Genomic DNA, 26,832 nt, shown 5'->3' on the forward strand with positions numbered 1-26,832 from the left:
TTGTCATTTTTTGATTGATGGGTTGGATACCCGACTTGAGCACCAACAACCAAGCTATTCCTGAGTGTCGTGCTCTCTTTATAGGATTGATTTGACTTATGTAACATCAATTGGGTGATAATTATTCACACCTATTTGCTTCACAATATATTCATCTTTTTCTTCAAGGCTTCGGAATATAATGTTGTAAAAGTGAAAGCAAATTGGTGAAGAGAGTTTTAACTCAAATGTGAAACTAATTGTCATCTTTACTATTTCTCCATTCCGTGTGCGGCTAACCACCTCATTGATCTTATTGAGTTTCTTTGGCAGGAAAACAACAGCTCCATCAATACCATGTGTTTTTCCTATTAATTCATCATGCTTGTAAAGCAGAGGTGAGATTAGGGATCTAAATTACATCTGTGGACTGTAGTAAAAATGACACTGTGCAAGACCCACTAGGGTCTAGCTACCAATTTGACATACCATATATACTCGAGTATAAGCCGACCTGAGCATCACCCGAGGCCCCTAATTTCGTCACAAAAAACTAGGAAAATTTATTGACTTGAGTATAAGCCGAGGGTGGAAAATGCAGCAGCTACTGGTAAATTTCAAAAATAAAAATAGATACTAATAAAAGTAAAATGGTGGCCCCATAAGATGCTCCATATTAATATATGCCCCATATAATGCTGCACAAAGGTTAATGGTGGCCCTATAAGATGCTCCATATTAACCCCTTTCTGTCATATGATGTACTATCCCGTCCATGTGACCTGGGACTTAATTCCCATGGACGGGATAGTACGTCATAGCGATCAGCAGCGCTCACGGGGGGAGCGCCGCTGATAGTGGCCGGGTCTCAGCTGATTATCACAGCTGACACCCGGCACTATGTGCCAGAGGCGGTCACGGACTGCCCCCGGCACATTAACCCCTGGCACACTGCGATCAAACATGGGCATAGGGAAGAATCACGCAGGGAACAGTGCAGGCCCCCGGATCCAAGATGGCCGCGGGGGCCTTCGGGGTCCTGCAGGGAGGTGGATTTCTCAGTGCCTGCTGAGATTAGGCGTTGAGAACGCCTCCTGCAGTACATGTCAGATCGCTGATCTTACACAGTGCACTGCAAAGTGTCAGATCAGTGATCTGACACTTTACAGCAGAGGTCTCAAACTCGGCAGAGTAAATGTGCCGCACATAAAAAAAATTTGAGCTGGCGGGCGCCATTCCTTTCAAACTTAATACACCTCGTACACACACGGCTCCGCTCCATCCACCTCATACATACGTGGCTCCGCTCCGTACACCTCGTACACATGCGACTCCGCTCCGTAAGCCTCGTTACTGTAGCCATTATCAAAGTGATCAGACCCATAGAAAACCTTGAAATAATCTTAAGCCAACCTGTTAATAATCATATCAAATTATAGATGCCGATACAGTTGAAAGCAGTAATGAAGGAGAGAGCATCATGTGATGCTCCCTCTCCCATCACTCGCCTCTGACTCAGCATGTACCAACAGGGGAGCTGATTTGAAGCTGAGAAGCTCTGCAGTATGCAGAAGCGAGAGCAGCAGGTAAGTACTGTGTGTGTGTGTCTGCTGTACTATTCTGTGTATGGGGGGACTGCACTATACTGTGTTGTGTATGTCTGCTGAACTATAGTGTGTATGGGGGGACTGCACTATACTGTGTTGTGTATGTCTGCTGAACTATAGTGTGTATGGGGGGACTGCACTATACTTTGGTGTGTGTGTGTGTCTGCTGTACTATACTGTGTGTGGGGGGACTGCACTATAGTGTGTTGTCTGCACTATACTGTGTGTGGGGGGGCCTCCACTATACTGTGTTGTGTATGTCTGCTGCACTATAGTGTGTATGGAGGGACTGCACTATACTTTGGAGTGTGTATATCTGCTGTACAATACTGTGTGTGGGGTTGACTGCACAATACTGTGTTGTCTGCACTATACTGTGTGTAGGGGGCTGCACTATACTGTGTTGTGTATGTCTGCTGCACTATAATGTGTATGAGGGAACTGCACTATACTTTGGTGTGTGTTTGTCTGCTGTACTATACTGTGTGTGGGGGACTGCACTATACTGTGTTGTCTGCATTATACTGTGTGTGGGGAGAATGCACTATACTGTTTTTTTGTGTGTCTGCACTATTCTGTGTGTGTGGGGGGACTGCACTATACTGTGTGTTTGGGGGACTGCACTATACTTTGTATGTGTGGGGGCTGCATTAAACTGTGTGTGGGGGCTGCATTATACTGTGTGGGGGGCTGCATTATACTGTGTGTGGGGGCTGCACTATACTTTGTGTGTGTTTGTGGGGGGATGAATTATACTGTGTGTGTGGGGCTGCATTATACTCTGAGGGGGCTGCTTTATACTCTGGGGGTATACATTATACTGTGTGTGTGGGGGGGCTGTATTATAATCTGAAAGGGCTGCATTATACTCTGAGGGAGCTGCATTATTCTCTGAAGGGGCTGCATAATACTGTGGGTGTGGGTTCTGCATTATACTGTGTGTGAGGGCTGCACTATGTGTGTGTGTTTGTGGGGGGCCGCATTATACTCTGAGGGGCTGCTTTATACTCTGAGGGGGGTTGCAGTATACTCTATCAAGGACCATGGGAGCGCATTTTACTATATGTACTATATGGGACCTGCATTATACAGTATCAAGGACTATCTGCACCAATCATTCTCCCTCAGCCAGAGTAAGGGTAGGTGCATACGGTCAGTAAATGATGTGGGTTGGATGCTGCGTACCTGTGCAGCATCCAGATGTTACAGCATAGCGGATGGGATTTCAAGAAATCCCATGCCTACTGTGCGTGCACCGATGCCCACGGATCACCCAGAGATGGACATGTGGCGTGTCTCTCCAGTTCGCAGCATGTCTATTTATCTTGCAGAGACACAAGCCTCCGTAAGATAAATCTCACCCGTACAATGTATTTGAAGGTTTAATTCCGCACAGTTCAATGGACACATTCAGAATCACCTGCATTCAATAGCTGGCAACACTATGGACGTAGCGGACATGCGCTGCATACAAATCGCTGCCAATTACTGAACGTGTGCAGATACCCTAAAAATTCCAGGAAACAAGCGTTGAATGACTTCAATATTGTCGATCGGGCTCGTTTAGCGGCCTGAACTCAGCGCAAGTAAATACAACAGAAATGTTTCTGAGTGATGGAGCGATATGTGAGCATTTGCAGACCCACTTTAAGCTTTTGCCAAGGGCCCCACTTTGTCTAAAACCGACCCTGCATGGCGGACGCATCCCTCAAAGATCAACCCAACCCACCTCGTCAAGGAATCTCTGAAAAGGGACATCTCATTTGGTGTAAAGTTCATTAATAAAACCTAGTTGAAAAAATGATTTTTAGCCCCAAATACATGAATTTTAAGGAAAAAATACCCATATCCCAACAGTAGAAAAGTGAAGGGTATATGTCAAAGACTGAAATAAAAAAAAAAGTTGAGAGTTAAAAAAAATTGGGGGCAATAAATATTATAATATGATTACACAGACAACATTTGTCACAGTACGTACAGGTATAAATGTGAAACTATCACATTTTCTGCTTTTATTTTTAAGAAAGTTTTTTGCATTCAGGAAACTTTCTGATGTTCTATTCTCTTTAGATTTATTTGTGAGAATACTGACGATCTGCTGACAAAACCGTTCACTGGTGGTATTGATGATGATGGTAGTGATGATCTCACTGGTGGTAATGATGATGATGGTAGTGATGAGCTCACTGGTGGTAATGATGATGATGGTAGTGATGATCTCACTGGTGGTAATGATGATATTGTTGATGTTGTCCATCTTGAACTGTCCTCCCACCTCTCCTCCTGCTCCCTCTTTGACCGCTTACAATCAGGCTTCCGACTGCACCACTCAACTGAAACTGCCATAACTAAAGTCACCAACGACCTACTAACCGCCAAGAGCAAGCGACAATACTCAGTCCTTCTTCTCCTGGACCTGTCTTCTGCCTTCGACACTGTGGACCATTCCCTCCTGCTCCAGATTCTCTCATCTCTGGGCATCACAGGCTTGGCCCTATCCTGGATCTCATCATATCTAACAGACTGATCATTCTGTGTCTCCCTCTCCCACACCACCTCCTCACCTTTCCCATTCTCTGTCAGTGTTCCTCAAGGCTCAGTTCTAGGACCCCTACTCTTCTCCATCTACAACTTTGGCCTGGGACAGCTCATAGAAGTCCACAGTTTGCAGTATCATCTCTATGCCGATGACACGCAGATCTACCTATCTGGACCTGACCTCACCTCCTTACTGACCAAAATCCCACAATGTCTGTCCGCTATTTCAGCTTTCTTCTCTGCTCGCTTTCTAAAACTGAACATGGACAAAACAGAATTCATAATCTTTCCCCCATCTCACTCTACCCCTCCACCAGACTTATCCATTAATGTCAATGGTTGCTCACTTTCCCCAGTCCCGCATGCTCGGTGCCTCGGGGTGATCCTCGACTCTGCCCTCGCTTTCAAGCCACTTATCCAAACCCTAACCTCCTGCTGTCGCAATCTCAAAAATATTTCCCGGATCCGTGCATTCCTTGACCATGACACCGCAAAAACACTAGTGCATGCCCTTATCATCTCCGGCCTTGACTACTGCAACCTCCTACTCTCTGGCCTCCCCTCTAGCACTCTGGCACCACTCCAATCCATCCTACATTCTGCTGCACGACTAATCCACCTGTCTCCCCATTATTCCCCAGCCTCTCCCCTATGCCAAGCCCTTCATTGGCTTCCTATTGTGCAGAGGTTCCAGTTCAAAACCCTAACTATGATATACAAAGCCACCCACAGCCTGTCTCCTCCTTACATCTGTGACATGGTCTCCCGGTACCTACCAGCATGCAACCTTCGATCCTCTCAAGATCTCCTTCTCTACTCTCCTCTTATCTCTTCTTCCCACAACCGCATACAAGACTTCTCCTGTGCTTCCCCGATTCTCTGGAATTCCCTCCCCCTACACATCAGACTCTCGCCTACCATGGAAACCTTCAAAAAGAACCTGAAGACCCAGCTCTTCCGACAAACCTATAACCTGCAGTGACCCACAGTCTACTGATCCGCCGCACAACCAGCTCTACCCTCTCCTAGTGTATCCTCACCCAACCCTGTAGACTGTGAGCCCTTGCGGGCAGGGTCCTCTCTCCTTTTGTACTTATGTGTGTCTTGTACTGCTCATGTTTATTGTACTTGTCTATATTTGCCCCTTTTCACATGTAAAGCACCATGGATAAATGGCGCTATAAATTGTATAATAATAATAATAATAATAATAATAATGTTGTCTATAAATCTTGATTGTATTCTTTCTTCGTCTCTTTCAGCCTTCCACTGACCTTACCCAGTCCACTATTTCCTCTTTTCTGATATTGAAGGGACGCTCTGTTTGTGAAAAACAGGAGAAGATAATGTAATTATTTCTTTGGGTGTAATGGAGGAGGCCAACTCAAAATTAGTAAAGGTACTGTCACACTAAGCGATATCGCTAGCAATATCGCTATAACTTGTGACGTTATAGTGATATTGCTAGCGATATCGCTGTGTGTGATACTTACCTACAACCCGCTCCCCCCCGGTTATCGCTGATCGCGCGAGAACGTTCAGGACCGCTTCTCGTCGTCAGCTTCCTGTTGTGATGACGAGCGACGCGTGGAGCCGGGCGGGAGGATGCAGGATCCCCTGGTGTGACAGGTAAGTAGCGACCCCCGTCCCCAGCGATGTCGCTGGTGAGATCTGCCAGTGTGGCAGCTCACTAGCGACCACTTAGCGATGCACCAGCGATCCTGACCGCGTCATATCGCTGGTCGGGATCGCTGGTACATCGCTAAGTGTGGCAGTACCTTTAGGCCTCATTCAGATGTTTTGGGGTTGTTTTTGCATGCAAAGAGAAAATTTTCATCCATTTTTGGTCAATGTGTCCGCTTTTTCCATCACGGTACAATCGTTTTTTCCTCTATCCAAAAAATAAGTTCTCCTACCCTTTAAGCAGTAAAAAAAAATATGCAGTTCATTTGCTTTTTTTTTATAGACCCACATTATTGTACTTACCTGGGTCATCACTTATTATTTCTATCAGCTCATCTTCTTCCTGAACCTTTGTTTTGTTACTGAAAATAGGAAATAGAGAAAATCTTTAATCTCCTTATCATGGGCAGGAATTCTAGAAGGAAGCAATGTGCAGAATAATGCATTGTCCAACTCCAGGAAATGCACCCTATTAAGAGCGGTTATAGGAAGCTTCGCCCCCAGCAATTTGCCTCCAGCAGTTCGCCCCAGGTACATTTTGCCCCCAGCATTTGGCCCCCAGGATGTTTCGCCACCGCACATTTCACCCCCAGCGTTTCGCCCCTGGATGTTTCGCCCCCGGATGTTTCACCTACAGCATTTTGTCCCTGGATGGGTCGCCATCTGATGTTTCGCCCCTAGCATGTTGACCCCTGATGTTTCACCCTCAGCTTTTGGGGTCAACATGCAGGGAACAAAACATCTAGGGCTGAACATACCTGAGGGTAAAATATACAGGACCCCAATTGCTGGGGATTCCTGTGGCTGCCTTTTCAGCAGCTCACCCAGTGTCTCATCTGGCTGGCCTTAAAGGAGTATTATCACCCTAGAACACAAAAAAACTGACATACTTACCTGTCACAGCTGCAGCTCCTTGGGTATGGGGCGAAATGTGCGGGGGTGAAATGTGCGGGGTCGAAACACCCTGGGGGCAAAATGCTGGGGGCGAAATGTGCGGGGGCGAACTGCTGGGGGCGAACTGCGGGGGGCGAAACATCCAAATCCCATATAACACAGTCCACATAGTATATAACACAGCCACATAGTATATAACACAGTCCACATAGTATATAACACAGCCCACATAGTATATAACACAGCCCACATAGTATATAACACAGCCACATAGTATATAACACAGTCCGCATAGTATATAACACAGCCACATAGTATATAACCCACCAACATAGTATACTTTATAACACAGTCACATAGTATATAACACAGGCCACATAACATATAACATAGCCTATAAAGTATGTAACACAACCACATAGTATATAACACAGTCCACATAGTATATAACACAGTCCACATAGTATATAACACAGCCCACTTAGTATATAACACAGCCACATAGAATATAACACAGCCCACATAGAATATAATACAGCCCACATAATATATAACACAGCCCACATAGTATATAACACAGCCACATAGTATATAACACAGCCCACATAGTATATAACACAGCCACATAGTATATAGCACAATCCACATAGTATATAACACAGCCACATAGTATATAACACAGCCCACATAGAATATAATACAGCCTACATAGAATATAATACAGCCCACATAGTATATAAACACAGCCACATAGTATATAACACAGCCACATAGTATATAATACAGCCACATAGTATATAACACAGGCCACATAGAATATAACACAGCCCAAATAGTATACAACACAGCCACATAGTATAAAACACAGCCCACATAGTATATAACACAGCCACATAGTATAGTGTATAACACAGCCACATAGTATATAACACAGGCCACATAGTATATAACACAGGCCACATAGTATATAACACAGGCCACATAGTATATAACACAGCCAACATAGTATATAACACAGTCCACATAGTATATAACACAGCCCACATAGTATATAACACAGGCCACATAGTATATAACACAGCCCACATAGTATATAACACAGGCCACATAGTATATAACACAGCCCACATAGTATATAACACAGTCCACATAGTATATAACACAGTCCACATAGTATGTAACACAGCCCACATAGTATATAACACAGCCCACATAGTATATAACACAGTCCACATAATATGTAACACTTCCCACATAGTATATAACACAGCCACATAGTATATAACACAGCCACATAGTATATATCACAGCCCACATAGTATATAACACAGCCCACATAGTATATAACACAGCCACATAGTATATAACACAGCCACAAAGTATATAACACAGCCACATAGAATATAACACAGCCACATGGTATATAACACAGCCACATAGTATATAACACAGCCCACATAGTATATAACACAGGCCACATAATATATAACACAGTCCACATAGTAAATAACACAGTCCACATAGTATATAACACAGCCAAATAGTATATAACACAGCCACATAGTATATAACACAGCCACATAGAATATAACACAGCCCACATAGAATATAACACAGCCACATAGTATATAACACAGCCACATAGTATATAACACAGGCCACATAATATATAACACAGCCCACATAGTAAATAACATAGTCCACATAGTATATAACACAGCCACATAATATATAACACAGCCACATAGAATATAACACAGCCCACATAATATATAACACAGTCCACATCCCCCCCCCCCCCCCCCCCCGAGAATGGCCCCACAGTCCAGAACTCACTGATATATTAAAAAACTCCACAATTTTCACCTCTCCTCGTGCCATGCGCTGCTCCCGTCTGGCTCCTACATAAACATAAAAAGTACCAGCACAAAGTCAAGAAAATTTCATGTATATAAACTCAGATACATATCAGAAAATACAGAGAAAAAAATGAGTTTACCATATACAACGAAAAATAAGTATTTATTAATACAGAAGTTCATCAATTACATAAATAGTAAAATGTACAATAAAATATATCAAGTCAATTAGTATGTATGAATACACATGATCCACAAGACTGATGGCCACAGACTATGAGCAGAACATAATAGCAGGACAGAGCAAAAAATAACCTATGTCAAACCAATAGTAATAGAAAGAGTTAATGTAAACATCAGGCAGCTGATTCACTCAGTATCAGGAGGCTCATATAGCCAACCATGCAGTGCAATGGTATGCTGAACAAGTGCCCCTAAATCATAAACATCACCATGGTAGTGTGGGAGGAATGGCCCCCGTCGAGTGTCCGGACCGGAACCAAGGGAGTCATCATCTGGGGTCCGGGGGAAACTGTCCCCGGGGGACAGAGTTCGTGGACAGGCTGTTGTGACAGACAGATGGGCTGGGGGAGGGAACAATATAAAGGAGGCGGGGAATCCCCGGGACGATGAGTCAGCAGACTGTGACAGAGGCAGCAGGAGACTGTGGGAGCGACTGCAAGATAGAGCGACCTACCAGTGCCAGGGAAGATGCCGACTGAGGACTCCAGAGGGACGGTGGCAGGGCGATCATCCGAGATTTGCTGCCCCGCTCCAGCCCGCGGCTGCAGCCTACCCGCGGCCGCTGCCATCTCGCTCCACCCCGCGGCAGCGACCTGTTACCCGCCACCCGCAGTCGCCCTGCTCTCACCAGTGTTCGCGGCAAGTACAGTGCCGCCGCCGGCCACCACTGTCCCGCAGCGGTTCGCAGCAGGGGCCGAGCCTCTGCTGGCCGTGGACTCCCCGTCGCAGCCGTTAGCTGCGCGGGTGGTCTGTGATTCGCCACCCTACATCGCTGCCACTTGCCCCAGTCTGGGAACTGCGGCCCATCCGTCCAAGGACTCAGCCGGGGCCTGTGGGGCTCCAGTGTCATCAGAGCGCTGGAGCGTGCGAAGACTACGCCAACGCCTCAGCAACTGGGCCCAGCGACTACTACGCCGAAAGACCACCATCCCGAATGGCGAGGGACGCCTGGACGGCTAAGTTGACTATATATTTACGGACCCGTAGTCAGCCATACCGCGGCCCTATAGTGACCGTCTATTGCCGGAAGTAGTCGTGTTCTACCCGTTTGTGTTTGCTTGTTTTAGAGCCCCTGCGAGGGCAACCCGTGTTACTGTGGCACCCCTGAGGCTTCAGTCGCCACAGAGGTACTGCACCTCCTCCTGAGGTGTGGTGCCCCACCATCCAGGCAAGGTGAGAACTCCTGACCACGCTGCAACACTCGCATCCCACACAACATGGTAGTTCAGCAAAGCCACATTGCGGCTCCTTGCTTAGAGGGTAGCAGAGCACCTTTGGTGGTTCCCTGCTTGGAACACGAAACGTGCTGGGAGGCGGGTGGAGTTTAGACTACATAAAGAGCAGGAAGAGTTAGTTAGTCAGTCAGTCAGCGAGAGAGAGAGAGAGTCACTCGGAGAGGAGTGAGGATTCCTGGAAGAGGGATGGAGGAAGGAGTGCTGCAGCTGCCTCAGTGATCTGAGCCAGCTGGCACAGGAAAGGAAAGAAGGAGAAAGACATTGGACTGAAACCTGACCTTCTATGAGAGAGAGGGATTAGTACAGAATGAAGGAGAAAAATGGAACAGAGAGGACGTTGGTTAGAGGAGAACCCTGCCTAGAAGTTCTAAACGCAAGGCCGGGGCCCGGTCCCCGAGGTTGTATGGATACTGAAGGCTCTGCAGCAGACACCGGTGGAGTAGTGAGCTACTCCCATCTAAGACTTGGGGGCACAACAGCAACTTGGATAGTGAGCTGGGACTCAGGAGTAAGGCGTCCCCGAAGCAGGCTACAGCTGTCTGCTGTACAAGTAGAGTTCTTGGGAACATCTGTCAGGAGGCACTCCAGTGTAACTCAGTACTAGAAGTACTTCAGTAAAAGGCGCTATAGAGGCGACATTCAGAAAGGTACATGTTGGCGGAGTGTTCGAAGGGAGCATCCTATCTTGCCTGGAGGTTGACTGAGCCCAGGACCCGGAGGACACAGCACGGAGGCAGGCATCTGTGTGAACTGCAGACTGTGAGTAAAGCTTTGGAACTACATGCCCTGGTGTCCTCCACTTATTCCCGCATCACTACACCCTGCAAAGCTACATCTGGGCAACGGCCTCTACACCGCCTGTGCCTCTCCTCCATTGCTACATCTACACTGCCCTGGGACTACGGCTCCACCTGTGGGGAGCTTCACCATCTTGGCTGCAACCCACCACCAGTCCCAGAGGATCTGCGTGCAGCGTCGGTCTAACACCTCACTTGCCGAACACCACAGGTGGCGTCACAAACTATTCATAAACTTTATTTCATTGTTCATTCACCCCCTTTTTTGCCATGGAGCCCCAGGGCCACGGACCGGGTCACAGCTTCCGTGACACTCCCATTGAGATCAACGGGTCCGATACCGAGTACCCCGCTAGGCCCTGGTGTCGGCGCTCCATTACCGCTTTTGGTGATCAAGCCGTGACTGAGGAAAGTTCCCTCTAGTCTTATAAAAGTTATTATAGAAAGCACCAAATTGTCTCGCGACTCGTCACTGCATCCTGCGTACCTGCAATTACCACAGTATCAACAATAAATATATTTATGTATACATTACGTATGCAAAGACCGCTACATGACTAAGTAAAGAATGAAGAGGTTAATTACCCATAATGACTGCCCGTGCTGTGACCACGTTCCCCAACGCACGTTTCGCTTGATATTTCGTCGCTTCCTCAGGGGGCTCCTGTCTCAACGGCTGCACTGCCTGGCACACAGTGAGTGCGCGATGATGTCATCACACACCCGCAGTGTCAGAGGCAGAGGGGAATGATGGGAGAGGAGGCATCAGCTGACGCTCTCTCCTCCATCATTGCGTTGAACCGGAACCACCATGAGCACCGCAGGAAAGGCTATTAAATGCAAGGCCGCTATTGCCTGGGAACCATGCAAGCCCCTCAGCATTGAAGATATTGAAGTAGCTCCTCCAAAGGCTCATGAAGTCAGAATAAATCGTGCAGAGCTTGCGATGGCCAACACAGTAACATCTGCAAAAAATTAGAGTTTGCATTTGGAGCTCAATCAGGACTGATGGATGATGGTGCAAGCAGATTTACCTGTAAAGGCAAAGCGATTTATCATTACGCATGCACAAGTACATTCACTGAATACACTGTGGTGTCTGACATTTACGTTGCCAAAGTGGATGACGGTGCCCTTGTTGAAGTTTGTCTTATAGGCTGTGGATTTTCTACTGGATATGGTGCAGCTGTCAACACTGCTAAGGTGACCAAGCGCTCTAGTTGTGCTGTTTTTGGCTTGGGAGGAGTTGGTTTTTCATCAATTGTAGGATGCAAGGATGCAAGCGCTACACGAATCATTGGAGTAGGTTCACATAAGGATAAGTATCCAAAAGCCTTACAACTGGGAGCCACTGAGTGCCTAAACCCAAAGGTTTACGATAAACCCATTCATGAGGTCATTACTGAGCTAACTAATGGAGGAGTGGATTTTGCCGTTGAATGTGCAGGACGCACTGAAACCATGCTGACTGCTCTCCAGTGTACTTACTGTGGAAATGGTGTTGCTTGTTTGCTCATGAAGTCAAAAGAAATCGTGCAGAGCTTGCGATGGCCCACACAGTAACATCTGCAAAAAATTAGAGTTTGCATTTGGAGCTCAATCAGGACTGATGGATGATGGTACAAGCAGATTTACCTGTAAAGGGAAAGCGATTTATCATTACTAGTGTTGAGCTTTCCGATACCGCAAGTATCGGGTATCGGCCGATATTAGCTGTATCGGAATTCCGATACTGACTTCCGATACTTTTTTCGTATCGGATAACGGAATGGGAAGTTCCCATAATGCTATCAGCCCGCTCGCTTTGATTCAGCCAATGGGAATCCTCAGAAGTGTGGGCACATCCTGTTAGGCATGTAAACTATTGGCATGGCTGTGATTGGCTGCTGAAATGATGTCATGATGCACTATAAAAGCCGCCGCCATTTCTGGTCACTCGGCTGTGAATTCAGTTAGGGACAGGCTGCTGTTGAAGACTGTGAGGGACAGTTAGAAATAGCGATTCTCAAAACAATATTGTGCTTTACCCAGGCTACATAAACCACCACTGTAGCTTTCTTTTCCCTAGCAGCAGTGTTCACAGCTGTCTGCAAGGGCTGTGTGAGTGCAGCTCACGCTGTGGAGTGGGTCCTGCAGCCACGTCTGGTTGTAGGCCGCCCAGCGTGCCTCACTACTGCCTCATACATATTTTTCTTTTTGAGCTGCTTATTTTTAAAAAATTCTATCTAGTGTGCTTCCATCCGTATCAATATACGTTGGTTGCAAACACTAGTAGTAGACAGCGGAGCCTTTCTGCAGCCTTTCAGTGCTAGTGCCCACTTAGCTGCACTATTCACGGCTGTCTGAGAGGTCTCTGACTGTGTGTGAGTGCAGCTCACGCTGAGTAGTGTGTCCTGCAGCTACGTCTGGTTGTAGGCTGCTCAGCGTGTCACTGCCTCACACATTTTTCTTTTATTGCAGCTCATTTTTTCTCCTATTAGTGTGCATCCATCCGTATCCATATATGGTGGTTGCAAACACTCTAGGAGTACACAGCGGAGCCTTTCTGCAGCCTGTCAGTGCTAGTGCCCACTTAGCTGCACTGTTCACGGCTGTCTGAGAGGTCTCTGACTGTGTGTGAGTGCAGCTCACGCTGAGTAGTGTGTCCGGCAGCTACGTCTGGTTGTAGGCTGCTCAGCGTGCGTCACTGCCTTGCACATATTTTTCTTTAATTGCAGCTCATTTTTTCTTCTCCTATTAGTGTGCATCCATCCATATCCATCTACATTGGTTGGTTGCAAACACTATATAGGAGTAGAGGAGCCTTTTTTCTGGCTTGTGCCCTTCAGCTGCAGCCAGATTAGTATTACCCAAATTTTTTGGAGCCTCATCTTTTGCATTGTAGGTTACCTGCCTGCATTGTAATAGCTCCAGAAAGTTGGTGATACTCTCACTTTCAAATCTTTGATCACATCATTTTATTTTTTTTCCCCCCCCAAAAAAACAGCAAAGTTCACCAAACACTACAGTTGAAAGTTGTGTAGGCCACATTAGCTCCCATTAAAGTGTAGTCGATACACACACTTCATAAAATTAGTGTTTCTTATACCTGTAACCAGCTGTTCAGGAATAAGCACACTAAGGCCCCCCTTTGTACTTTTCTGCCTATCTTTCTCAGTCTAGCAAGATGAAGAAGGCAGGGAGTAAGGCACGTGGGCGTGGAGTTTCAGCAGGGAGAGGACGTGGGGATTCTGCAGGGAGAGGACGTGGGGATTCTGCAGGGAGAGGACGTGGGGAGTCTGTGCCTGCTGTTGGCACCAGTGAGTCAGCATCCCCCAGTTTTAGCAGGCAACAGTCCTTTATGCGCAGCTTTGTAGGACCTCACCGTACCCCACTGCTGCGGTAAAGGCAAAACGGGCGCTCCCAAGACTTGCAGTGCGTGGTCCTTTTTTGACACAGTTGCAGATGACATTTGCTTTGTCAAATGCAAGCTGTGTCATCAGAGAGTCAAAAGAGGGAAAAATGTCAGCAACCTCAATACCACTAATATGTGGAAACATGTGCGGACCAAGCACGAGGTGGAGTTACACAGACACACTGAAGACGTAGGCCAACGTACAGCACCACCTACCACCTCTTCAGCTCGTGTTGGGGCCTCTTCCTCCAGCTCACACACAGCTGGTTCGGCTTCCTCACAGGATCGCCAAGGAAGAACCTCTGGCACTGTTGTCCGGAGACCCTGTGACATTCCACCCACAGCACCACATTCCAAGTCATCCTCACACTCCCAGGCCACTCGACAGCCATCGGTAGCACAGGCATGGGAGAAAGGTGACCATACTCGGCAAACCATCCCCGAGCACAGGCTCTGAATGCTGGCATTGCCAAACTACTGGCACTTGAAATGCTGTCATTCAGGCTGGTGGAGACTGACACCTTCCGGGACTTCATGGCATTGGCGGTCCCACAATACACCGTGCCCAGCCGCTTTTATTTCAGCAGGCGAGCCGTCCCTGCCCTGCAGAAACATGTGGAGGCAAACATAAAACATGCGCTACTAAACGCCGTCAGTAGCAAGGTCCACCTGACCACCGATGCGTGGACCAGTAACCATGGACAGGGACACGATACCTTTCCCTCACTGCCCATTGGGTCAATGTTGCTGAGCCGGGTACAGATCTGGAGAGTGGCACTGTACGTGTTCTGCCAACTCCACGGATTGCAGGAATCCAGTCTGTACACATTGACTCCTCCTCCTATTCAAGTTCCTCTGAAACAGCGCAGCAGGAGCCTGTTATGACCAATATGAGCACAGCCGTGGCCAAACGTCAACAGGCCGTACTGAAATTAATTTCTTTGGGGAATCGAAGCCACACAGCGCAGGAGCTCTGGAATGCCATCAAGCAGGAGAGCGACGTGTGGTTTCTGCCAGCGAATCTCCAGCCGGGCTTGGTAGTGTGTGACAATGGCCGAAATCTGGTGGCAGCTCTTGGCCTTTGCAACCTCACTCACATCCCATGTCTGGCACATGTGCTCAACTTGGTCGTGCAGAGCTTTCTGAGCGACTATCCGGATCTTGATGCACTGCTGCACAAGGTCCGCATAGTGCGCTCACTTGCAGCGTTCCAGCACGGCAAGGTCGCGCCTTGCTGCTCTGCAGCGCCGATTACGCCTTCCGGAACATCGCATCATATGTGACTTACCCACCAGGTGGAATTCTACGTTACATATGTTGGAGCGGTCGTGTGAGCAGCAGGCAGCAGTCATGGAGTACCAGCTGCATCAGGCGCAAACAAGTCGCACTGTGCGCCGGTCACACTTCAGCACCACTGACTGGGCCTCTATGAAGGACATCTGCCTCGTTTTGCGTGCCTTCGATGATTCCACGCGGATGGCGAGTGCAGATGATGCACTAGTCAGCATGACTGTCCCCCTTATCTGTCTGCTTCAAAAAACACTGCAAGCACTAAGGGATGAGGTTTTGGAAGAGGTGGAGGATGAGGAGTCCCAAATGCCATCTGCTACTGGACAGTCTGCGCCACGTGCTTCCTCACAAAGGCCTAGGCAGGGGACACTTTGTGAGGTGGATGAGGAGGAGTCGATGGAGGAGGAAGACATCTCTCCAGAGGAGGGAGGTACACAAAGCTCTAATCAGTATGTACAGCGAGGGTGGGGAGATGCAGAGCAGGCAGAGATCACGCCTCAAGCAGGGGACAGCGGTTCTTTGGCAGTTGGGAGTCTTCAGCACATGGTTGACTTCATGCTGCAGTGCCTGAGAAACGACCGTCGCATCGCCCACATTCTCTATACGGCTGATTATTGGGTGTACACCCTCCTAGATCCTCGCTACCGGGACAACTTGCAAACCCTCACACCAACGTTGAACCGGGAGTGTAAACTGCGGGAGTACCAAGACACACTGGTGCAGTCCATCATGTTTTCCATTCCACCCGACAGCAGTGGTGCTAGTGCTTTACAAAGCACCTCTGTGCGTCGAGCCAGTGGAGGAAACTCGGCACAAAGAGGGAGCAGAGGCAGAGCCTCAGCACAAGGCAAGACCACTATGGCCCAAATGTGGCAAAGTTTTGTGTGTCCGCCACAATTGTCTACACCATCACTGACGGCTCCAGTCAGCAGGAGGCAACGTTTCCATCAGATGGTGACAGACTACATGTCTTGCCCTGTGAGTGTACTCCCAGATGGCTCTTCCCCCTTCAAGTTTTGGGTCTCTAAGCTGGATACATGGCCAGAGCTTAGCCAGTATGCATTGGAGGTGCTGGCTTGCCCTGCTGCCAGTGTATTATCGGAACGCGTCTTTAATGCCGCAGGTGGTGTACTAACAGACCGTCGCACGCGACTTTCTTCCGATAACGTTGACCGGCTTACTTTTCTGAAAATGAACAAGGCCTGGATCTCCCCAGAATTTGCCAGTCCTCTTCCCGACTAAATAATTGGTTGGCAACTGTATCCAGGTCTCCTGTTGTGTTCATGTTTCTACCACCTGAACTATAATCCCTGGGCTTCAACACAGCCAGTTGTCGCTCAGATGTGTCGTCTGCACAGAGAAAAACACTAGCTCCTGTGTTATTGGGGTTCAGTAATGCCAGCTGCTCCCCTGCTGTGTGGACTGCAAAGTCTCCTGCTCCATCCACATTCAAACTACTACTGATTTTTAACCGTGCTTCACTTAGGCCTCTGGCTCCACTGTCTCTAGTATTTCCCCTGGCCTCCAACCCCGCCAGTTGCTGCTCTGAAGTGGCGTCTGCACAATCCACACTTCTTCCTGAGTTACTGGGGCTCAGTCACGTCAGTTGATCCCCTGATGTGTGTCCGGCAAAGTCTCCTGGTCTGTCCACATTCCCATTACTAGTAGTATGAATGAGGACAGAGCAGGAGACCTTGCCGGACACACATCAGGGGATCAACTGACAGGACTGAGCCCAAGTAACATAGGAACAAGTGTGGATTGTGCTGACGCCACTTCAGAGCTGTCACTGGTGGGGTTGGAGGCCAGGGGAAATACTAGAGACAGTGGAGCCTGAGGCATAAGTGGAGCACGGTTACAATCAGTAGTAGTCTACAACCTCTATAAAACAGGCTGCAAGTTGGCCTCAGCCTGCTCCATGCTTCATCCTGGGCTCCAACAACGCCAGTTGGTGTTCAGAAGTGCCGTCTTCACAGAACAAAACACACTAGCTCCTGTGTTAGTGGGATTCAGTAATGCCAGCTGTTCCCCTGCTGTGTAGACAGCAAAGTCTCCTGCTCCATCCACATGCCAACAACATCAGACCTCAGCCTGCTCCATGCCTCATCCTGTGCTCCAACAACGCCAGTTGGTGTTCAGAAGTGCCGTTTTCACAGAGCAAAACACACTAGCTCCTGTGTTAGTGGGGTTCAGTAATGCCAGCTGTTCCCCTGCTGTGTAGACGGCAAAGTCTCCTGCTCCATCCACATGCCAACAACATCAGACCTCAGCCTGCTCCATGCCTCATCCTGTGCTCCAACAACGCCAGTTGGTGTTCAGAAGTGCCGTCTTCACAGAGCAAAACACACTAGCTCCTGTGTTAGTGGGGTTCAGTAATGCCAGCTGTTCCCCTGCTGTGTAGACGGCAAAGTCTCCTGCTCCATCCACATGCCAACAACATCAGACCTCAGCCTGCTCCATGCCTCATCCTGTGCTTCTACAACGCCAGTTGGTGTTCAGAAGTGCCATCTTCACAGAGCAAAACACACTAGCTCCTGTGTTAGTGGGGTTCAGTAATGCCAGCTGTTCCCCTGCTGTGTGAATGGCAATGTCTCCTGCTGCCTCCAAACTCACACTGCAACGCATTTTCTCCTCGCTCCAAGTAGGCCTCAGCCTGCTCGGAGCATTGATCCTGGGCTACAACACAGCCAGTTGTAGCTTGGAAGTGCTGTCTGCACAGATTCAAACACTCGCTCCTGTGTCTGTGGGGTTCAGTAACGCCTGCTGTTCCCCTGCTATGTGGATGGCAAAGTCTCCTGCTGCCTCCAAAATCACACTACTACTGATTTTCCACCGTGCTCCACTTAAGCCTCTGGCTCTACTGTCTCTAGTATTTCCCCTGGCCTCCAACCCCGCCAGTCGCTGCTCTGAAGTGGCGTGTGCACAATCCACACTTGTTCCTGTGTTACTGTGGCTCAGGCACGTCAGTTGATTCACTGATGTGTGTCCGGCAATGTCTGCCGCTCTGTCCCCATTCCCATTACTAGTAGTCGGAATGTGGACAGAGCAGGAGACCTTGCCGGACACACATTAGTGGATCAACTGACGTGACTGAGCCCCAGTCACACAGGAACAAGTGTGGATTGTGCACACGCCACTTCAGAGCGGCGACTGGCGGGGTTGTAGGCCAGGGGAAATACTAGAGACAGTAGAACCAGAGGCCCAAGTGGAGCCCGGTTAAAATCAGTAGTTGTGTACAACCAATATAAAACTAGCTCGAAGTAGGCCTCAGCCTGCTGCATGATTGACCCCTGGGCTCCAACATCGCCAGTTGCAGCTCAGAAGTGTCTTTGGCACGGGTACTCCCTCCTGCTCAGCCTGGTTCCAGCACCGTCAGCTGGTTCCCGGCAGAGCCTTTGGCCTATGTGCCTCCTTCTTGGTATCGGAGTTCCAGCAACGTCTGCTGGTCCTTGGTAGTGCTTTTTAGCACAGGTACCTCCTGCTTAGAAACCGTGTTCCAGCACCGTCAGCTGGTCCACGGTTGTGCCATTGGCTCTTGTTCCTTCTGCTGCCCCTCTGGGTTCCAGCACCGTCAGCAGGTTCTCGGTAGTTCCATTGACTCTTGTAGCTTCTGCTACCCATCCGGGTTCCAGCACCGTCAGCTGGTTCTCGGCAGTGTCTTTGGCACGGGTACTCCCTCCTGCCCAGCCTGGTTCCAGCACGCCTGTTTCCGGGTAGTGTCAACGTAACTTTGCCACCGATACGTTGTCCTGTCGTGTTGCGGTCGGGTTTGCCGAGTCTATGGTGCCTGCAGTTTTGGTGCTTTCTATGTGGGCTGCGGGTTCTGGTAATAAAGACTGGTTCTGTAGTGCCAATAGGACAAGCACCCCCTGTTGGACTGTGGGTTTCGGAAACTGCGTCCTGCTCGCGGCCTTGCAACTTTGTTGATCATGGGTACCTTCTGCTACCCATCCGGGTTCCAGCACCGTCTGCTGGTTCCCGGCAGAGCCTTTGGCATTGTTGCCTCCTTGTCGGTATCCGAGTTCCAGCAATGTCTGCTGGTTCTTGGTAGTGCTTTTCAGCACAGGTAACTCCTGCTTAGAAACCGTGTCCCAGCACCGTCAGTTGGTCCACGGTTGTGCCATTGGCTCTTGTTCCTTCTGCTGCCCCTCTGGGTTCCAGCACCGTCAGTTGGTTCTCGGTAGTTCCATTGACTCTTGTAGCTTCTGCTACCCATCCGGGTTCCAGCACCGTCAGCTGGTTCTCGGCAGTGTCTTTGGCACGGGTACTCCCTCCTGCCCAGCCTGGTTCCAGCATGCCTGCTGTTTCCGGGTAGTGTCAATGTAACTTTGCCACCGATACGTTGTCCTGTCGTGTTGCGGTCGGGTTTGTCAAGTCTATGGTGCCTGCAGTTTTGGTGCTTTCTATGTGGGCTGCGGGTTCTGGTAATAAAGGCTGGTTCTGTAGTGCCAATAGGACAAGCACCCCCTGTTGGACTGTGGGTTTCGGAAACTGCGTCCTGCTCGCGGCCTTGCAACTTTGTTGATCATGGGTACCTTCTGCTACCAATCCGGGTTTCAGCACCGTCTGCTGGTTCCCGGCAGAGCCTTTGGCATTGTTGCCTCCTTGTCGGTATCCGAGTTCCAGCAACGTCTGCTGGTTCTTGGTAGTGCTTTTTAGCATATGTAACTCCTGCTTAGAAACCGTGTTCCAGCACCGTCAGCTGGTCCACGGTTGGGCCATTGGCTCTTGTTCCTTCTGCTGCCCCTCCTGGTTCCAGCACCGTCAGCTGGTTCTCGGTAGTTCCATTGAGTATTGTAGCTTCTGCTACCCATCCGGGTTCCAGTACCGTCAGCTGGTTCTCGGCAGTGTCTTTGGCACGGGTACTCCCTCCTGCCCAGCCTTGTTACAGCACGCCTGCTGTTTCCGGGTAGTGTCAACGTCACTTTGCCACCGATACGTTGTCCTGTCGTGTTGCGGTAGGGTTAGCCGAGTCTATGGTGCCTGCAGTTTCGGTGCTTCCTATTTGGGCTGCGGGTTCTGGTAAAAAAGGCTGGTTCCATAGTGCCAATAGGACAAGCACCCCCTGTAGGACTGTGGGTTTCGGTAACTGCGGCCTGCTCGCGGATGCAAAACTTTGTTAATCATGGGTACCTTCTGCTACCCATCCGGGTTCCAGCAACGTCAGCTGGTTCCCGGCAGAGCCTTTGGCCTAGGTGCCTCCTTGTCGGTATCTGAGTTCCAGCAACGTCTGCTGGTCCTTGGTAGTGCTTTGGAGCACAGGTACCTCCTGCTTAGTAACGGTGTTCCAGCACCGTCAGCTGTTCCACGGTTGTCCCATTGGCTCTTGTTCCTTCTGCTACCCATCCGGGTTCCAGCACCGTCAGCTGGTTTTCGGCAGTGCCTTTTGCCTAGGTGCCTCCTTCTTGGTATCCGAGTTCCAGCAACGTCTGCTGGTCCTTGGTAGTGCTTTGGAGCACAGGTACCTCCTGCTTAGTAACTGTGTTCCAGCACAGTCAGCTGGTCCACGGTTGTGCCATTGGCTCTTGTTCATTCTGCTGCCACTCCGGGTTCCAGTACCGTCAGCTGGTTCTCGACAGTTCCTCAGCCTTCTTGTAACTTCTGCTACTTTTCCAAGTTCAAGCTTGTGGAAATGGTTTTTGATTCTCACTCTGGATCTCCATGAAAATGACCCTGAAGACGAATACCCTGAAGACCACACAGAAGAATACCTAAAAGATGACTCTGAAGAAGATGACCAAGAGGACAAAGAACTGGAAGACAACCACCAAGATGCAGAACAACAAGAGACAGAAGACCAAGAAGCATAAAAAACAAAAGCAGAAGAACATTAAGCATAAGACTAAAAATCTGAGCAAAGGATATTATCAAATTTATTAGCAGAAGAAGACTAAGCACCCCCTGTAGGACTGTGGGTTTCGGTAACTGCGGCCTGCTCGCGGATGCAAAACTTTGTTAATCATGGGTACCTTCTGCTACCCATCCGGGTTCCAGCAACGTCAGCTGGTTCTCGGTAGTTCCATTGAGTATTGTAGCTTCTGCTACCCATCCGGGTTCCAGCACCGTCAGCTGGTTTTCGGCAGTGCCTTTGGCCTAGGTGCCTCCTTCTTGGTATCCGAGTTCCAGCAACGTCTGCTGGTCCTTGGTAGTGCTTTGGAGCACAGGTACCTCCTGCTTAGTAACTGTGTTCCAGCACAGTCAGCTGGTCCACGGTTGCGCCATTGGCTCTTGTTCATTCTGCTGCCACTCCGGGTTCCAGTACCGTCAGCTGGTTCTCGACAGTTCCTCAGCCTTCTTGTAACTTCTGCTACTTTTCCAAGTTCAAGCTTGTGGAAATGGTTTTTGATTCTCACTCTGGATCTCCATGAAAATGACCCTGAAGACAAATACCCTGAAGACCACACAGAAGAATACCTAAAAGATGACCCTGAAGAAGATGACCAAGAGGACAAAGAACAGGAAGACAACCACCAAGATGCAGAACAACAAGAGACAGAAGACCAAGAAGCATAAAAAACAAAAGCAGAAGAACATTAAGCATAAGACTAAAAATCTGAGCAAAGGATATTATCAAATTTATTAGCAGAAGAAGACTAAGCAGTGTATGGGGGTGTGTTATGAAAGAGTCACCGAAGGAGGAAAAAACAAAAATACAAGCTAAGTCCAGAAAAACTGGAGAGGTTGGTAGCTATCGGATTGCAGACCCCTGATCCTATCCACAACAACTAACAGTAGCCGTGGGGGGTTCCTACGATGCCCTAGACCCCTTCGATCACAGCCGGAGAACAAAATAGGCCTAAAGAAAGAAAGGTGAAATCTAAACTGCCCCAGAGCAGACCCCAAAGCAATAGGCAGCCCCCAACAAATAATGACGGTGAAGCAAGATGAAAACACTAACACAGATAGAAAGATAGGTTGAGCAAACGATGGGGCCTAAGCTAACTAAAAAGGACAGGATAGAAAAGCTGCTGTCTGCAATCCGTAAAAAACCCTACCAAAAACCCTACCAAAAAATGTCCCAACCGTCTGATAGGAAAAACAGGCCCTGAAGTCGCTATATCAGCACTCAGGTAAATTCTGAAGACAGAGCCAAGAGACCACCATAGTATCTTTTACGGTTTCTGACAAACGCTTCCGAAAGAGAGCTGCCAAGGCACCATCATTCCAGGTAGTAAGGACCGCCCACTTTTGGAATTTTTGACAGTACAACTCTGCAGAATCCCGACCCAGGCTCAATGCCAGCAGGGCCTTTTCAGCCTGATCAATAGCATTAGGTTCATCATACAACAACCCCAAGGCTTGAAAAAATGCGTCCACATTAGTAAGAATAGGATCATCAGGTTTCAAAGAAATCCTGGGGATCGCCGCGCAGCAAAGAGATGACAATTTTAACCTGCTGCGCGGAGCTCCCCGACGAGTTAGGCTTCAAGGCAAAAAATAATTTACAATTATTCTTAAAATTCAAAAATTTAGACCGATCCCCAAAAACACATCAGGAGTAGGGTTCTTTGGTTCAGCAGCATGTGAATGAGCAAGATAGGCGGAAATTCCCCGCACTTCAGCAGTGAGCTGCTCCACACGATCAGACAATTGCTTCATCTCCATTGAGAAATAAAAATAAAATTCCCCCTACGGCCTCAGAGACATAGAGGAAGAAATATACACAAAAAAAACCAAAAAAACATTCTGACAAACTCTCTTTTTTTTTTTACAATTCTTTCCTGCTATTGAGTACCCTAGGATCTGCGGTATGGCTGGTAATTCTGTTATGAATGAGTCACCGAAGGAGGAAAAAACAAAAATACAAGCTAAGTCCAGAAAAACCGGAGAGGTTGGTAGCTATCAGATTGCAGACCCCTGATCCTATCCACAACAACTAACAGTAGCCGTGGGGGGTTCCTACGATGCCCTAGACCCCTCGATCACAGCCAGAGAACTAAATAGGCCTAAAGAAAGAAAGGGGAAATCTAAACTGCCCCAGAGCAGACCCCAAAGCAATAGGCAGCCCCAACAAATAATGACGGTGAAGCAAGATGAAAACACTAACACAGATAGAAAGATAGGTTGAGCAAACGATGGGGCCCAAGCTAACTAAAAAGGACAGGATAGAAAAGCTGCTGTCTGCAATCCGTAAAAAACCCTACCAAAAAATGTCCCAACCGTCTGATAGGAAAAACAGGCCCTGAAGTCGCTATATCAGCACTCAGGTAAATTCTGAAGACAGAGCCAAGAGACAAAAATGGAACTCAGCACACCCCCGACCGGGGATGGCTGAACTCCAAAAAACAAGGTAAACAAAACAAAACTAATAAGTTCAATAGCAGAGCAAAAATTTATCTTTGGGAAGCAGGAATCAGACTGGTCTCCAAGAATCCATCAGAGAAATCACCAGCGACTCAGAAGGGCGTCGGCTGCCTTATATCCAGTCAGAATTTCCTGTTACCCAGTCATCATCTACCAGATCAGGTGTTTGGTAATCAGCCTCACTACCTTCCTTCACCAGAAGAGGGAGTTCATCAGACAGCGACGGTGAAGGGAAAAATGAACTCACAACAGGGGTGTGTCCGTTCCTCCTCGTGGTGCCCCTGGAAAAGGCCTGCTGCTGCAGGACAAACTGAACGCGGACAAATCCTGTTGTAAATCTTTTGTGACAGGCTGAACGGAAGGTGTAATCTTCAAACTTTTATAGATAACAACTACAGGAATGCCTGACACAAATAAGAATATGATGAAGAAGAATAGGAAGAAGATGAAGTAGAATATGAAGAAGAGTAATAGTTGAATAAGAAGAATATGAAGAATGTAAAAAAAAAAAGAAAAAGAAGAAAAAAAAGAAGAAAAAGAAGAAGTTGATGAAAAAGATGCTGCTGCTGAGGATCATGAAGGAGAAAGTGTGGGAGAAGTAAAAAAGAAGGTAAAGAGCATGGAAGTAGTGAAACATACATATCTGACAAAAAATTAAAGACTTTAACATAGTCAATATCTTTGTAACTACGAACGTCTTTAAAAAAAAAAAAAATCCTGCTATTCCATTTGATTGGGCTAAACCTCTATGGCTTTAATGTCTCCTACACCTCCCACAATACATTCTACATTATTATTAGTTGTTTTTCTTCATGTAGAATTAACCTACAGGGAAAGAAAGGGTTTTTTTTAATTCCGATATTTCTGTTCCATTCACTTGAATGGGACTTCCGGGATCGGAATCTGCGATACCCGATACTTTTTTTTAGATCGGCCGATCCATTCCGATACGATATTTTTCAGTATCGGGTGGTATAGCTCAACACTAATCATTACGCATGCACAAGTACATTTACTGAATACACAGTGGTGTCTGACATTTGCGTTGCCAAAGTGGATGTGTGGCGCCCCTGAGGCTCAGTCGCCACAGAGGTACTGCACCTTCTCCTAAGGTGTAGTGCCCCACCACCTAGGTAAGTAGGGAACTCCTTTCCACACTCCAACACCTGCACCCCACACACAGGATAGTTCAGCAGGACCACATTGCGGCTCCATGCTTAGAGGGTAGCAGCGCACCTTTCGTGGGTCCTTGCTTCGTAACACGAGATGTGCTGGGAGGTGGGTGGAGTTGAGATATATAAAAGGTTGGGAAGGTTTAGAATTACAGATCAGTCTGGAGGTTCAGTCTGACAGAGGGTCAGAAAGGAAGGAAGGGAGCCACTCGGGAGGAGTGGGGATCCCTGGAAGAAGGGATGGAGGAAGGAGTGCTGCAGCTGCCTCAGTGACCTGAGCCATCTGGCACGGAAAAGGAACAGAAGGAGAAAGACGTAGAACTGCAACCTAAGTTTCCATAAGAGAGAGAAGAAACAGTGCGGAACGAAGGAGTAGGAGAACAGAGAGGAGTTGTGGGTTGGAAGAGGAACCCTGCCTATAGGTTCTCAGCGCAAGGCCAGGGACCGGTCCCCGAGGTTGTATGGACACTTATGGTTCTGCAGCAGACACCGGTGGAGTAGTTGGCTGTAAATGCACTACTCCCATCTAAGACTTGGGGCACAACAGCAACTGAATAGAGAGCCAGGACTCCGGAGAAGGGAGTCCCCAAGAGAGGCTACAGCTGTCTGCCATACGAGTAGAGTTGTTAGGAACATCTGACAGGAGGAACTTCAGAGTACCACGGTGCTCGAGCTCTTCACACTAAAAGGCGCAATAGAGGAGTCGTTCAGGAAAGGTACATGTTGGCAGAGTGTTGGAGAGGATAATCCTGACTAGCCCGGGAGGTTGATTGAGTCTCTACCCCGGAGTCAGGCACCAGTGTGTACCATGAACTGTGAGTAAAGCTTTGGAACTGCAAGCCCTGGTGTCTTCCATTCATTTGTGCGCCAACACCGTCAGCACCGCTACATCTGGCTACCAACATTCCTCACACCGCCTACGCCTATACACTGCCCTGGGGTTACAGCTTCACCTGTGGGGAGCTACACCATCTATGCTGCAACACACCATCAGCCCCAGAGGATCTGCACGCAGCGTTGGCTTACCATCTTGCTTGCCAAACACCACAGGTGGCGTCACAAACTATCACATAAACTATATTACAAACCACCATTGATTTGGGCGCCCAGGGCCACGGACCGGGTCACAGCTGCTGTGACTTATCCCACTTACACTGGCCCGGTACCGAGTACCCCACAGCCCTTGGAGGGCGACCCAGATGCCCGTGCCCTTGTTGAAGTTTGTCTTATAGGCTGTGGATTTGCTACTGGATATGGTGCAGCTGTCAACACTGCTAAGGTGACCAAGCGCTCTAGTTGTGCTGTTTTTGGCTTGGGAGGAGTTGGTTGTTCAGCAATTGTAGGATGCAAGGATGCAAGCGCTACACGAATCATTGGCGTAGGTTCACATAAGGATAAGTATCCAAAAGCCCTACAACTGGGAGCCACTGAGTGCCTAAACCCAAAGGATTATGATAAACCCATCCATGAGGTCATTACGGAGCTAACTAACGGAGGAGTGGATTTTGCCATTGAATGTGCAGGACGCACTGAAACCATGCTGACTGCTCTCCAGTGTACTTACTGTGGAAATGGTGTTGCTGTTGTGTTGGGTGTGGCATCTCCCAAGGACACACTTTGTTTGCATCCAGGTTTGCTTGTCACAGGGCGTACCTTGAAAGGATCTATATTTGGAGGCTACAAGGGTTCTGATATCCCAAAACTGGTTACAGATTATATGAACAAAAGGAACAATCTGGAACATTTAGTAAGCAAGAAGCTAGCCCTGCAAAAAATCAATGAAGCATTTGAACTGCTTAGCAGTGGGGCAGGAGCTCGGAGTATTGTGATATTCTAA

The 26,832-nt window shown here is 48.3% G+C and overlaps 1 protein-coding gene across 1 annotated transcript; it reads left to right on the forward strand.

Moving 5' to 3' along the window:
- Positions 1-1,544: 1,544 nt before the first annotated feature.
- LOC141088164 (NADP-dependent alcohol dehydrogenase-like) lies at positions 1,545-26,832 on the forward strand. The gene is made up of 6 exons (XM_073574089.1): positions 1,545-1,565; positions 5,387-5,472; positions 11,774-12,315; positions 12,431-12,486; positions 24,808-24,876; positions 26,185-26,832. The coding sequence occupies exons 1-6, from the start codon at positions 1,545-1,547 to the stop codon at positions 26,830-26,832; spliced, it is 1,422 nt and encodes a 473-aa protein (XP_073430190.1).

Source organism: Dendrobates tinctorius, unplaced genomic scaffold, assembly GCF_039654945.1.
Source record: "Dendrobates tinctorius isolate UK_male_01 unplaced genomic scaffold, ASM3965494v1 ptg000038l, whole genome shotgun sequence".
Taxonomy (NCBI): Eukaryota; Metazoa; Chordata; class Amphibia; order Anura; family Dendrobatidae; genus Dendrobates; species Dendrobates tinctorius.